This window comes from Nomascus leucogenys, chromosome X (genome assembly GCF_006542625.1).
Source record: "Nomascus leucogenys isolate Asia chromosome X, Asia_NLE_v1, whole genome shotgun sequence".
NCBI classification, from domain to species: Eukaryota; Metazoa; Chordata; class Mammalia; order Primates; family Hylobatidae; genus Nomascus; species Nomascus leucogenys.
Window position 1 is genome coordinate 62,195,105 of NC_044406.1, and position 15,876 is coordinate 62,210,980.

Below are 15,876 nucleotides of genomic sequence, written 5' to 3' on the forward strand. Positions count from 1 at the left end.
TAGAAGATCAGTTAGAAGAATAGAAGGAAAAGCAGGAAAATGCATCTTGTAAGCCAAATGCTACCAGTCAGTCAGTCAAGTAAAATGAAGACTGGAAAATGCTCACTGGATTTGGTGACATGCAACTCGTTTGTAACTTGGGCAACTTAGTTCATTGGAATGATGTAGGCAGTCATATTGGAGTAAGTTGAGGAGCAACCAAGTGGCGAGCGAAAGGAAATGGAGGCAATTGGTGTATTATTCTCTCAAACTTTGTGAAAAAAGAAAAATAGGGCAAGAGAGATAGGAAGTGGGGTTGGGGAGGATGCTTTTGTTTTGTTTAAGATGGGAGAGACTTGAACATGTTTTAGTCTTAATAGGAAGGATCTTATAGAAAGGGAGAAATTGAAAATACAGAAGAGAGAAGGGATAACAGTGTAAGATTCATAAGATGGCAAGAAGAGTGGGAATCCAAAGCACATGCAAGGAGACCAGTCTTGGGAGGCAGAATAGCTCCCCTTGTGTCATAGGAGGGAATGGGAGAGGATGCTTATACTTGTGCTCTGATTTAAGATCCATCTCCATGAAGCCTCCCTTTGACTATTTAGGTTTTTGTTAATTTGCTTATTCTGTCTTGTATTATTTCCTACTATTTTAGACTTCAGGCTTATCTTTCCTAACTAGATTGTAAACTTGAGAGTAGGGGTCATATTTTATTTTTATATGTCCATACATTGTCTAGCCCAGTGCTGAAACTGATTTTGAAAAATAGCTACTCAAGGCCAGGAGCAGTGGCTTACACGTGTAAGCCCCGCACTTTGGGAGGACGAGGTAGGCGGATCAACTGAGGTCAGGAATTCAAGACCAGGCTGGCCAACATGGTAAAACCCTGTCTCTACAAAAAATACAAAAATTAGCCGGGTGTGGTGGCGGGCTCCTGTAGTCCCAGCTACTTGGGAGGCTGAGGCAGGAGAATCACTTGAACCTGGGAGGCAGAAGTGCCACTGCACTCCAGCCTGGGCGACAGAGCAAGACTCTGTCTCCAAAAAAACAAAAAGAAAAGAAAAAAGAAAAATAGGTGCTCAGTAAAAACTCATTAAGATGTAGATAAAATGGACAACTCATCTTCTACTTAATAGTTGTTCATGTAATGCTGATTTTCCCATTATCATTGGATCATCAACTATGTATGATGCCTTTGGTAGTATCTAAGATATGCTATCTGCCTTAGATTTCATAGACATTTAGTAAAATTACTCTATTGCTAATTGTGGTGATTTTACTGCCAAGGGATAAGTAGCATTTGGTTGGTGACTAGCTGATTATTTTTCTTTGCTTCTCCCAGGTACAACAGCTACAAGTCTTGTTGCTACAAGCCCATGGAGGTACCCTACCTGGATCTATAAAGTAAGAGTCATAGATTAATTTTAATTGTGTATTCTAGTAGAGGCTATTTTTCCTAATAATAGCTTTTCTCTGGTTTCTGCTAGCACTTGGTGTCAAGGTAAGGATCTTACCAATTTTGCTGACTATTTAGGACTTAGTTATGTTTGAAGCAGCCTAATGTAACAGAAAGAGCATGGGTTCTGGCCTCAGAAATTTATTAATTGGAATTCTATTGTGAGGAAGAGCTGTCTCTTCTTCCCCATTTGTTTATTTGACATTTAGTTATATTTGTATAGATTCACGGATATTTATTTTATTCTATGGGTTAACATCCAGTACTATTACTTGTTTTATTGCTCAAATTGTTCCTGCTTTGTCCATTAGGAGCTCCTTCAGGTTGGCTCTTCTCAAGTTTTTGATCATTTCTACAAGAGGTTCCAAACTCATCTTGTATTTTCCCTACCCCAGTTCTGGAATCAACCATGTCTCCAAGGAGCCCTAGTTCCTTTCTTTTTTTGTCGATGGAAAATTGTGTTTAGAAACCAAGATCTGGGTACTAGCGCCAGCTGTGTTTATTGTTACCAGAGTTTTACTGCTTCTAAGCACTCTGAGCAGGTAGAGCTCAGAAATATCTACATGTGTAGTAATGTACACATACACTTTCATCTATATTTTTGTATATATCTATCTGCATATATATTACAAACCATGAGTTTATACTGACACCTCTGATACCATTCCAATGTGACAGGGTTCATTTTCCCCTTTTCCTTATTTGTAACTTCTTTCTCCAACAGTAAGAAACCCAGCTCTCATCTGCAATCTATTTATTTACTTGTCCAGTTCTACTATACACATAAAGTAGTTTCAGAATTGTTAGCCTATATCCCTGTGGGAAACACTTTCTATGAAATAGATTACAGCATTTATGTACAGTTCTTTTTATCTTTAGGCTTAGAGTATCTAAGCAAGATAATGTTTCCCACAGTTACTGTTTGTATTCCCTTTTAGGCACTCTCCCCCTAAATCTTAGTTACTTTTGTTTGTTTATATTTTAGGTATGTGAAACATAATGGATCTAAGAGTCAGAGTTACACAAAAAGATATACTCAGAGCAGAGAAATGCAAATTAAAACCCCAGTGAGATATCACCTCATGGCCATTAGGATGGCTACTGTTAAATAAATAAATAGATAAATAACTGAAAATAAAAGGTGTTGGCAAGGATGTGAAGATAGAGAAATTGGAACCCTTGTACACTGTTGGTGGGATTATAAAATGATGTAACTGCTGTGGAAAACAGCATGGAGGTTCCTAAAAAAATTAAAACTAGACTTACCATATGATCCAGCAATCCCACTTCTGTGTATATATCCAAAATAATTGAAAGCAAGGTCTCAAAGAGATGTCTTCACGACCATGTTCATAGTGGCACTATTCACTATAGTTAAGAGGTAGAATAACCCAAATGTCTATCAACGTATGACCTGATAAACAAAATGTGGTATATACATGCAACAGAATATCATTCAGCCTTAAAAAGGAAGGGAATCCTGTCACTTGCTACAACATGGGTGGACATTGAAGATATGCTAAGTGAACTAAGCCAGTCACAAAAAGACAAATACTGTATGATTCTACTTATGTGAGGTATCTAAAGTAGTTGAATTCATAGAAACAAAGTAGAATGGTGGTTACTGGGGACTCGGGGATAGGTGGGAAAGGGAAGTTGTTTAATGGGTATAGAATTTTAGTTTTGCAAGATGAAAACATTCTGGAGATCTGTTTCACAGCAAGCAATGTGAATATACTTAACACTAGTGAACAGCACACTTAAAGGTGATTAAGATGTTAAGTTTTATGTTTATATGTTTCCATGATTTTCCAATTTCTATTTGTATAAATTTATGGTATATAAGTGCAATTTTATTATATGGATGTGTTGTGTAGTGGTGAAGTCTGGGCTTTTAGTGTATCCATCACCTGAATAATGTACATTGTAATGACTTAGAAAGTTAAATACTGGATGTTCTCACTTACAAGTGGGAGCCAAATAATGTGTTCACATGGACCTAGAGTGTGGAACAATTGACATTGGCAACTAAGAAGGGTAGGAAGTTTGAGGGGAGTAGGTGGTGAGAAACTACTTAATGCATACATGTACCACAATTTTTTTCAAAAAGGAAAGAGGATATACTCAGTGAGGTAAACGTCATTCCCTCTCCATCCCTGCAACTCTGTTCCCATTCCTGTTTCCCACCCTTATTTCTACCTCTTTTCTACCATTATTCTCCCTACCCCTGTATTTAATCCATCTCTTTAGTTTCTGGTTTAGCCTTCTTGTATTTCTTTTGTACAAATGAGCAGATACCTGTGTATTTGATTATATCATCTTTTTTTCTCATATGAATGGTTGGGTACTGTATGTAATGATTGTATACTCTTTGTAGCTTTGCTTTGTTCAGTATTTCTTGGAAATCATTTCTTACCAGTTCTGAGAAGTCTTCCACATTCTTTTTTGCAGATGCATAGTACTTTTATTGTGGACATGTGCCATACATATCAATGCACCCCCCTTCCTATGTATGCACATTTAGGTTGTTTCCAATGTTTTGCAATTAAAAACATGCTGCAGTGAATAACCTGTGTGTATATATTTTTGTATTGTCAGAGGTTTATCTTAAGGGTGAATTTCTAGAAGTGGGATTGCTGGGACAGAAGGTAAGTACATTTCTACCTTTATAAGGTATTGCCATATCCGCCTTCGGAAGAGATGTACCAGTTTGCATTCCTACCAGCAGTGTATGAGAAAGCCTGTTTCCCCACACTCTCACTAATGGAATGTATTGTCATACTTTTTCAATTTTTGACAGTCTGATAGGTGAGAAATGCTATCTCAGTGTTGTTTTACTTTGTATTTCTTGTATTATGGGTGAATTTGAGCATTTTTCATATGTTTAAGGGCCACTTTTATCCCTTTTGCTGGTGAATTGTCCATGTCTTTTCTCATTTTTCTATTGGGTTTTTTGGTCCTTTGGCCTCTTTTTAAAAATAAATTGTGGTAAAATATACATAACATAAAATTTACCATTTTAATTATTTTAAGTGTACAATTCAATGGCTTTAAGTTCATTCACAATGTTGTGCAGCCATCACCACCATCCACCTCCAAAATTGTTTTCATCTTGCAGAACTGAAACTCTGTACCCACTAAACAATAACTCCTCATTTCCTCTCTCCTCAGCCCCTGGCAACTGCTATTCTGCTTTCAGTATGAATTTGACTACTCTAGGTACCTCATATGAATGGAATCATGCAGTATTTGTCTTTTTGTGACTGACTTGTTTCACTTAGCATAATGTCTTCAAGGTTCATCCATGTTGTAGCATGTGTCACAATTTCCTTTGATTTTAAGATTGAATAATATTTCACTGTATTTTGTGTATCCATTCATCCATTGATGGACACTTGGACTGCTTCCATCTTTTGGCTATTGTGAATGGTGCTGCTATAAGCATGGGTGTACAGCTAGGTGTGGTGGTGCGTGCCGAAGTCCCAGCAACTCAGTAGGATGAGGCAGGAGGATTGCTTGAACCTAGGTGTTCAAAGCTGTAGTATGCTAAAATAGCACCTGTGAATAGCCACTGCGCTTCAGCCTGTGCAACATAGTAATATTCCGTCTCTTTAAAAACAAACAAACAAAAAAACATGGGCCAGGCGTGGTGGCTCATGCCTGTAATCCTAGCACTTTGGGAAGCGAAGGTGGGCAGATCGCTTGAGCCCAGGAGTTTGAGACTAGCCTAGGCAACATGGCGAAACCCTGTCTCTACAAAAAATACAAAATTAGCTAGATATGATGGTGTGCACCTGTAGTCCCAGCTACTTGGGAGGCTGAGTTGGGAGGATCACCTGAGCCCAGGGAGGTTGAGGCTACAGTGAGCTATGAACATGCCATGCACTCTAGCCTAGGCAGCAGAGTGAGACCTTGTCTCAAAACAAACAAACAAAAAAACAAAAAACACAAAACAAGCAACGACAAAAAACCATGGATGTACAAATATCTGATCATATCCCTGCTTTCAATTCATTTGGGTATATACCTAGAAGTAAGTAGCTAGATCATATGGTAGTTCTGTTTTTAATTTTTAAATCAAACCACCATACTGTTTTCCGTAGTGGCTGTACCATTTTACATCTCCACCAGCCATGCACAAAAGTTCCAATTTTTCCACACCCTCACCAATGTATTTTTTTAATAATAGCAACCCTAAGTTTGGCCCTTATTTTTGACAGTTCTTTATATATTCATGATATTAGCCATTAATCTCTTTTCTGCCTTTATGGATTTGCCTATTATAGACATTTCGTATACATGGAATCATAGAGGATGTAGTCTTTTTTTGTCTGGCTTCTTTCACTTATGTTTTGTGGTTCATCCATGTTATAGCACGTGTTAGCGCTTCCCTTTTCTTGCGGAATAGTACTCCATTGTCTAGATAGGCCGTATTTGTCCATCCGTTTACCAGTTGATGGAGGTTTGGGTTGTTTCCACTTTTTGGCTATTATGAATACTGCTGCTGCAAACATTCACTTGCAAGTTTTTATATGGACATGGGTTTTCATGGGGTAAATGCCTGGGAATAGAATTGCTGGGTCATATGTTTAACTTTTTACGAAACTGCCAAACTGTTTTCCAAAGTGGCTATATCATTTACATTCTCTCCATGCTTCTGGATTCATAGTTAGAAAGCCTTTCTCCATACCACGGTTAAGAGAGGAAATCGGCCAGGCATGGTGGCTCACGCCTGTGTAACCCCAGCACTTTGGGAGGCCGAGGCAGGTGGATCACGAGGTCAGGAGATCGAGACCATCCTGCCTAACACGGTGAAACCTCGTCTCTACTAAAAATAGAAAAAATTATTTGGGTGTGGTGGCAGGCATCTGTAGTCCCAGCTACTTGGGAGGCTGAGGCAGGAGAATGGCGTGAACCTGGGAGGCGGAGGTTGTAGTGAGCCAAGATTGCGCCACTGCACTCCAGCCTGGGCGACAGAGCGAGACTCCATCTCAAAAAAAAAAAGAAAAAAGAAAAAGAGGAATTCACCCAGGTTTTCTTCTAGTAATAATGTCGTTTTATGTTTTACACTTCATTTTTGCGTTTGGTATTTATTCTTATGTGTGATGTGAGCCTACTTTCAATATTTTTGTTTTCAATTATTCATTTTTTTCTGATTATAAAAGTGACTAATTGCTTCTAGTAGAACATTTAGAGAAGTATAGAGAATAAAACTTAAAGTTGCTATAATTTCACCACCCAGAGATGACTACCTCTTTCTTCCTAATTTTCCGCCTTTAGATAATTTAGTCTGGGTTTCCTGATTACATTTTATTCTCACTATGCTCATTTAGAAGCAATTGACCCATCTTCCTTTCCTTTCAGTTTAGCACAAAAAGTTCCAGACTTCTGATTGTCTAGAATGTACTAAAGGAAATAGTTTCAGCTGCAAAAGTAATAGATTCTAAGAAACAGTTGATGAATCAAACAATTAAACTTAATTGTTCAATATTTTACAGAGAAATAAAGATGCTCCTTTTCACAAGAATGTATATTTATATTTTTAGAGACATTTTATAAGGCTTGTTAACAAAAAGTACATTTTACATATATGAATGTTTTCACTTTTTGTCCTTAGATTATGTTCTTTTGTTTTTTAACATGTCATTGAAGCTTTTGTATTTATTTTCTGTGAGTGTTGGTCAATTTGCACATGCTCAGTTTACTTGAATTCCTAGCCTTGGCAATTAAATAGCATGTGAAAACATTGGTTTTCTGTTATATTTTGTTTTTCAGTCTGATTTTTGCCTGGCCCTAGTCCTGTTTTTGCTTTACTTTTAAAGATTTTACCCATTACGTGGCTGTCCTATATCATGTGGTCCTATATCTATAATCTTGCCAATAACTCTTTTTTTTCCTTACTACTGTGAGAGCTTTTATATCCAGGATTCTCTGCATTCTTATAGTACCTATCTCTGTAGTCAGCATAGTAGTTAAGAGCATGGACTCTGAAACTAGACTGCTGAGCTCAAATCTCAGCTTCACATTACCTACTAGCTGTGTGGCTATAGGTTATTTAACTTCTTTGTGCCTCAATTTCTCTAGTTGTAAAATGAGAATAACAGTAGAACTTACCTCATAGGGGCTGTTGGGAGAACTTAAAAAATTTAATGTATGTAAAGTATTTAGAATAGAGCCTAGCTCATAATGCTATAGAAGAGTTAACTATTATTAATTATAGTAGTATTTAAATATTCAAGCATTTGCCTCAAATTACAATGAAGAACCTACTTCTATGTGCTAAATTTTCCTTGGAAAAATCAACAGTTAAATATGATTTTCCCATTTAGAGAAATCCTGGAAATTTTTTAGGGAAATAAAAAACTATCGAGTTAAAAGTATCATTACTTTGAAGCTTGTCAGCTTACGTGAATGACACATGGAAGTTTTCAGTTTAATAAAGAAATAACACTTAAATTTACGAATAGTTTTTTTTATAATCTGCATTTTAATTGAACATTCCTTCATAAGAGTCTTAGTAAATGCTCAACAGTGTAATATGAGACCTTATTGTGTGGCCTTGCTATTAACTTTTGATAAAGTGCCTTCTAAGATCTTCTATAAAAATTGATGGAGGTCTTAAGATGGGTGAGAGGGCATCTACTCTATTCCTGAAGTCCTTTTCTATCCTTTATTGAGATTGAGAACAGCTGTTCCCTGTCCTTTATTTTTTTCTCTTTTTCATAGCCTTGACAACTATTCATTTTTCCCCTCAGTCTTCTTCAGATCAAATCTTCATATTTCTTCTGATCTTTTTTTAACCAGTCCTGTTTTCCAGCCTTTTGAACATTTCATCCCAGTGGATTAAAACAAAAAACAGCCCTACTTCATATTGATCTGCTTTACTAGTCTGGAACTGATATCAAGTGATACGTATACATTCCAAAGATTCTTACCTATATGTATTCCTTCAAGCTATTTCTGACCCTCCCTTTTCCTCGTATTTGAAATGGACACCATTGTTGTCATGACTCATTCTAAGTAATTTAAAATTAATAGACAAATGAACAAGAGGCTATGGGTCATAAGCTCCAAGCAAAGCAAGCATTTAGAAGGGAGCACTTATTTATAAAGAATTGTGAAATGTTTTCTTAGTGGCCGCTGGTCATCATTTCAACTTTTTGACTTCTCAAATGCTGTTTCCCTAAACTTTACAGTAAATGGGAAATATATTTATGTTGATTAAGTTGAATTTTGACCCTGAGCAGTGTCACTTCTACCTCCCCCATACCTCTCCCTTCTCTACTTCCCTAATCTTTAATGAAGGATTGAGGGTGGGAAGAAAAGGGACAGAACATGTATTTTAGCTCCAGTTAGCTATAACTTCATACCTACAGGACACAAACAGAAAAGATCCTAACCAAGAGCCAAGATAGAGGTTAGTCATTCCTGTTGCAACCATATCTAGCTCTGAATTATTACCTTTCTCCAAACCACTGAAGTACTTCAGAGATGTGTTTATTGTACATCCAATATTCTACCTGACTAGGAGGATAGATTGGGTTGGACACACTTTTCCCAGACTTTTGTGGTATAATTTTAACCTAATCCCCCTACCTATCCAAAAGTCCTATGGGATATATTTTTATCCACCTTTGATATAGGTATTATCAATCAGATATTTTTCTAATATGTTATGTACTTTGTTTTAGTGTGGAACCATCAGAGAATCTACAATCCCTGATGGAGAAGAATCAGTCCCTGGTAGAGGAGAATGAAAAATTAAGTCGTGGTCTGAGCGAGGCAGCTGGTCAGACAGCCCAGATGTTGGAGAGGATCATTTTGGTAAGCCCCCAAGAATAAACTACTAGCAATCTGAACATTTACTAGCTTTACTTTCCAAAATATTTAACATGCATCTCATTATGAGAGACAGGTTATATTGAAAGAAATGTATTTGTATTACCATATCCTCCAGGGAGCCCCCTGGGGTAAATATGTGGGCTTATAATCAAACATACAGAAAAGTTAAAAGAATTGTATAGTGAACACCTATGTATCTACCACAAAGAATCTACATAAATCCCATTTTAAAGTAGATTCATTTAAAAATACCAGAAAGTAAAGAACCAAGTACCTCTCTCACCTTAAATCCTGCCTAATCTTTATCCATGATACCAAGTAACCATTCCTTCTCCAAGATTTTAGTTATTTTCCATCTCTCTTCCCCTAATGTTGTCACATTTCATATCCCATACTAACAGCTGCCATGGTGAGATATAACAGCTGGGAAATTAATTTTAATTCATTTTCCATATGGTTGATTTCCAAATAGTGGATCACTATATAACTGATTACACGAGTTCTGACTCCTACTACCTGCTTGTCTGTCAGTAACCTCCTGGATCAGTGCATGCTGGCTGTATCACTAAGGTTTTTCTGCTAGTCTAAATACAATTCAATCTTTGATAGCACGACTGTTGCCAGAAACAAAAATGAATTTCCACCAAAATATAATTGAACCTCTGTAATGTATACACCTTCATGCATCAGTGTGCTCTCTAGTCAAGGAAAGATAAGCTGCTTAAAGATTTATTTCAAGTGGGCTAAATCCTACGTCCATTGTATTGTCTATTACTAACAGAGGGTGAAAATGGGATATAGGGGATTTTTATATACAGTTTTCTGTCTCCAGTGCTGTATTTATGCTTTGAAGTAACTCTAGAAGCTGTGTTTCACATGTATGTGAATGAGGCTGATGTAACAAACTACTTCTTATTCTCTCCACATACTCATCCGACCTTTATAAGGTTGTTACAGTGTCTGCCTGATAGGCTTACTGTTTGATATCCTGTCAGAACTTCATAACAAGCACAACATTTTTGTCCTATATAAACGATTCTTTCCAGATCTGTTATAGTATCCAGCATGTTACAGATACTGTGATTGAAATAAAACTGAAAATATCAATCACCCTTCCCAAAACGTAAGCTGCCTTCTGCCGTTTCTTCTTTCTCTACCATCATTCTTGTGCCGTACCCTTTTTCTTGCTGTCTTTTGCTAAAACTAGCCTACCATCTCAGATAGTATAACTTAAAAAAAAAAATCTCAGCTCAAATTTAGTGTGAGGCCCTTTTATGTTTTAAATGCCCTTATGCTGGGGCTAGGGAACAGTGTAGTGTAGAAGGCAGTTTAAAGTAAGCGGGGATCTTTGTTTTTTGTGGGTTTTTTGTTTTTGTTTGTTTGTTTGTTTGTTTGTTTTGCAAACAGCAGGGACTAACATGCCAGGAAATATTGCTTTTTCCCCCCAGTTGCAAAGTTCTCTATGGAATTAAGGCTTCACACTCCACCCCATAGTCTGAGTTTCATGGCAAGCATAAAACCCAGCTGCTCGGATGCTATTTTTAGTAGCTCATGTTGACTGAAGGGCTAATTTCCATGACTCTTTTAAAAAACACATTTTTCACTAAATAACCAAAGCCCACTAAATCCTCTGTTACAGCAAAGGAGACAGCCTCTCTACCTAGCTTTTAATTCATAGGAGTAGGAGAGCATAATTATGTGAGGCTGTCAGGCACTGCCACTGATGATCTCCTGGGTCTTTGTTGCAGACAGAGCAAGCGAATGAAAAAATGAACGCCAAGCTAGAAGAGCTCAGGCAGCATGCGGCGTAAGTTGCCCACCAGATATTTGTTAGCAACCTATAGCACCTTAGTATATAATTGTGGAGCCTCTGGCCTTTGTCATATGAATAACCCTTGGGTTCTTTTTGTTTGAATTTTCAGCTGCAAACTGGATCTTCAAAAGCTAGTGGAGACTTTGGAAGACCAGGAATTGAAAGAAAATGTAGAGATAATTTGTAACCTGCAGCAATTGATTACCCAGTTATCGGTAAGCCAAGTAGGGGCAGTGTAATAGGCATATCACTTTCATTTGTTTCTCTTGACACATACAAGCCTTTCTAACTCTGTGCCTTTTGCTGAAACAACTAGATTGTGAGCTGCTTAAGGCCAGAGGTCATGGATCATTTGATATGATCTGAAAATTGAGTTTGTTAAAACACTCATAGGTTACATATACAATGCACATTGGTATTTCAGTATTCTAATCAAATACCAGAAGCAACAACATAGCAGTGCAAAATTGCCTAGGTAGCAAGAGCAGCAGTCATTGATTTGCTGTCCTCACAGTGTAGGCTAACTTAAAAAGAGGACTTGTACCGTACCCCAATTTTAAATAAGCTAAATTCTGACAGATAGCTTAAAGCAACCAGGGAATACCATAAGCCTCTTTTATAACCAATAATAAGTAAGTTTGAATGATTGTTCTACCATAAGTTCCCATTTTTGTTTATTTTTAGAACCATTATAGTAGTGGCAGGTGTGTTTTCGGGATGGGGGTAGTTATTTGTTGTTTTTCCCAGAAGAAAAATTTTCGCAATCCCACTACCCCTAAAAATCTATTTTTGTTTTGGTGTTCCATCTCTTAGTCCTTAGGCATATATGCTTTTAAAAAAAATTGAAATCATACTATAACATACTATGTTAAGTGGTAATGGTTGGTTTTGTTCTGTCTACACTCTGTCGTTTATTATTCTGAAACAGTAATGTGTATGCAAATGCCTGGTGGTAATTCCTAGCTCTTGGGCAGAGATTTTAATTTTACCAGAACCATGAGACTGTCGTCCCTGGTCTTGCCCAGTGTTTTCTAGAGTTGTCAATAGTGTGTCACAAAATTATCCACACATAGATTTATTCTTGAAGAGAATATAAAAAATGCCATACAATATTGTCAGGACTCGTTATGATGGCCAGTTCTAAGAAATTAAATGAGTAAACTCCCCAAAGACTATTAGGCAGTGTTTTAGAATAAGGAGTACTGTAAAGCTATCATGAGCAGTCCAAGATGAAAGCTCATTTATCTAACAAACAGGGTACAGTAATTGAGAGCCTGGGCTCTAGAGCCACACAGACCTGGTTTGAAGCCAGTTCTGCCACTTCCTAGCTATGTAATCTTACTAAATGCTGTATTACTGTCAAAAGGAGAGAATTTAAGTGATTCAAATGGGGGTTAAAAGCATTATTCATCTGGGCGCAGTAGCTCATGCCTGTAATCCCAGCACTTTGGGAGGCCAAGGTGGGCGGATCACCTGAGGTCTGGAGTTCAAAACTAGCCTGGCCAACATGGTGAAACCCCATTTCTACTGAAAATACAAAAATTAGCCAGGTGTGGTGACGTGCACCCATAGTCCCAGGTACTCGGGAGGCTGAGGCAGGAGAACCGCTTGAACCCAGGAGGTGGAGGTTGCAGTGAGCCGATTGTGCCACTGCACTCCAGCCTGGGTGACAGAGTGAGACTTCATCTCCAAAAAAAAAAAAAAGAAGAAGAAGAAGCATTATTTAGCTGATGCACTCAGGGCACACCTGAACTCCAGGTAACTTCCCAAGTAAAGCAAGATTGGAGTTTTATAGAGTAAAGAGAAGAAAGGGGTGTATGTCCTTGTGGTTTAGCTCAGGTAACAGTTTTTTATGTTAATTGATGTGAAACTTTTGGTTGGAGATTGTTTCATTTTTTTATACCTCTTCCTCAGGAATATACTGATGCAATCCTATCTGGATAACTGTTATTATATTTTGAGAGTTGTTCTTACAAGCCTTGTAGTTTCTCAGTTGGTCAAGGTTCACAGGTGGGAGAGGTGGCAAAATAGGGGTAATGGGGAAAGGAGGCGAGGGTTGAAGGCAAGGAAAACTGGGAACCCTCTCTCGTGTGCTTTCTTTTATATCAGCAATATGAGCAAAGTGCAGTGGGATCATAAAACAAAGGGTGATTAACTGTTAGTCCAGAAAATTCAGGAAGGCATCATAGAAGAAACTGGGTCCTAAAAATGAACAGGAGTTTGCCGTGCAGACAAAAGGGAAGGGACAGGCCAACTCTGGGCGCACTGTTTACGAGTTAGCCCTGCTCCACAAGGAAAAATTTAAAAGCTTTTATATAAAATAAAGTTTTTAAAAAAGGGACTAGACTATATATAGAGGAAAAGATATATATAAAAGCAAAGAGGTATGAAAGTTTAAAAATGATAAGAACTTCAATGTGGCTGAAGTATAGAGTACATATTAGACAACGGCTATCACAAGGTTAAATTTCACAATTATAATGCCACTCAAATGCAACTGAAACATCTGATATATGAAAACCTTGTGTGAGCTGCCTCAGAATTAAGATAATCTAGGCTGCAGAAGCCCACTGGAGCCAAAACTTACAGGCTCAGAAATAGTGACCCAGGGTACCCACCATTGTTCATGGCCATCACACCAATCTTAGAGGATTAATACCACCTCATTTCTGGGGCTTCGAGTCACATGGGAAAGATGAAGGAAACCCGTGGAACCAAATTAATAAAATAAAGCATCCTCAGTGAGAATCTGGCAATATGACTGGTGCCTGGTGTGCCTGTAGAGGGAGTTGCTAGTGGTAGCTGGCTCAGAGGAACTCCGTAGAATCGCTGTGTCTGCCACTAAAATGTACTTGGCACACACAGTAGGAGGGTGCTAAAGATTGCCACAAACTGATAAAGTTCCTGGCTTCCATCCACTGTCACAGTTAGGCAGAGTAAGCCCTTTTATCCAGGAGTCCTGCTGGACTCCTGAATCAGAGTTCTCCACATCTGTTGTTCGGAGACCCTCCCAGCTATATATTTTTTTGGAAATACACAACAATGTATCCCGTGGCTTTTATTAAGACTCACTACAGTGAAAGCAAAATGTTTCAAAAGTAAGTGCTTGTGCCCTTCATTCTGGATTAAAACTATTTTTAAGTGACTAGTGAACACCCCCTTTTCCATTATAAAGGCAACCATTGTTCCTAGATATTCTTCCTGGGGCTTTAAGCGCTAAACTGTACCATTTCTTCCTTTAAAATATAATTCAAGCAAACCTCCTTGTGCAGTTACCTGTGAGGAAATTCAAGCAGTCCTTTCAGTTCCTACAAAATCAAATGATCTTTTGTGTTTATATCCCCTCCTCCAAGACCAGTTCCATAAAAAGCATTTTGCACGCCCAGTAATGGTACAGCCCACAAACACAAACTTCATCTTGGAGGATATTGCTGGTTAATGTAGCACAACGTACCCTGGCCTTGTTCCCCTAACCATCACCTTTATGAAATCACGTTTTATTTTTAAGAGGTTCTTGGTTATAGTCTTAGAATCGGGGGAAAGAGGGCTGTGAGACTGAAATAAATCTTATTGTCATATATTTACATTTAGGATTATAGAGGCAGAATCCTGCCATGTTCATGCAGAACATGTCACCATAGCCGTAAGCTTAAACCTTAGTATTGTAAAATTTCACTGGGCCAAAAGCCAAAGATAAACCCAGAGTAACAACATATCTTCTTCAAGGATTAACCCATCTACTTTTGATCCTAACTCTGGAAGGTACTAGAGAAAGTCTCCAAAGGCCAGTGTTTTAGGCCCTAATAATCTAGGACAGGCCTCTGATTAGTCCTTATACTAAAGATTGAAACATGGGAGGGAGGAAAGGGTAACCATTATAGATTTTTTAAAATCCTTTTTAAGAATGATTTAGTATGCCCTGCACTTGGAGAATCACCAGTACTATAAATCGTGATGAGAAAGGATGTGGGAATACTGAAGCTTCCTTTAAATTCTCTTTGAGCCTCACTGGTTGGGAGTTTCTGGGCAGAATAAGGGAAATGCTTTATAAATAGCACTTACTAAGGATCTCTTCAGGCCAGGCGCAGTAGCTTACGCCTGTAATCCCAACTCTTTGAGAGACCGAGGCAGGTGGAACCCTGGAGCCCAAGAGCTTGAGATCAGCCTAGGCAACACAGTGAGACTTTGTCTCTACAAAAAGATAAAATAAAATTAGACCATCCTTCATGACATAGTGAGACCCTGTCTACAAAAAAGTTTTAAAATGAGCTGGGTGTGGTGGTGCACACTTGTAGTCCCACCTAGTCAGGAGGCTGAGGTGGGAGGATCATTTGAGCCCGAGAGGTGGAGGTTGCAGTGAGCTGAGATGGCACCAGCGCACTCCAGCCTAAGTGACAGAGCGAGACTCTGTCTCAAAAAACAACGAGGGCACAGGGGTCTCTTCACTCCTCACATTAAAGGTACTAAAAGTTAAGTTTCAACAACTATGTAATGTTTCATAAGGGTGATATAGAGACTCCATGTGCTAACCCTAAATTCTTAGCTGTTGAGCTAATAACTTTTTCACCTATGACCTCCTTAACTACATGACTTCTTGGAAATAATTCTTTTTTCCCGGGGCTTTGAAGAATCACTTACACAGAAGTGGTAATCCATATCTTACAATACCAAATAAAGCCTAAATTCCAGTGGTGAGAACAGAGCTTGCTAATATGATAGCCTGTAAACAAATTAGTCCTATTAAGTAGTTTTAGTTTTCCCTTCTAGGTGGCAGTTGTTTGAA

The 15,876-nt window shown here is 38.1% G+C and overlaps 1 protein-coding gene across 2 annotated transcripts in view; it reads left to right on the top strand.

The window, feature by feature from the left end:
* The window catches only part of KIF4A (kinesin family member 4A), a 125,779-nt gene that overhangs the window by 41,614 nt on the left and 68,289 nt on the right, over positions 1 to 15,876 (top strand). For both annotated transcript variants that reach the window (XM_030806615.1, XM_030806616.1), the window contains exons 10-13: positions 1,325 to 1,386; positions 9,130 to 9,262; positions 11,029 to 11,087; positions 11,203 to 11,308. In XM_030806615.1, the coding sequence (XP_030662475.1) occupies positions 1,325 to 1,386; positions 9,130 to 9,262; positions 11,029 to 11,087; positions 11,203 to 11,308 (360 nt within the window). The remainder of the gene's footprint in view (positions 1 to 1,324; positions 1,387 to 9,129; positions 9,263 to 11,028; positions 11,088 to 11,202; positions 11,309 to 15,876) is intronic.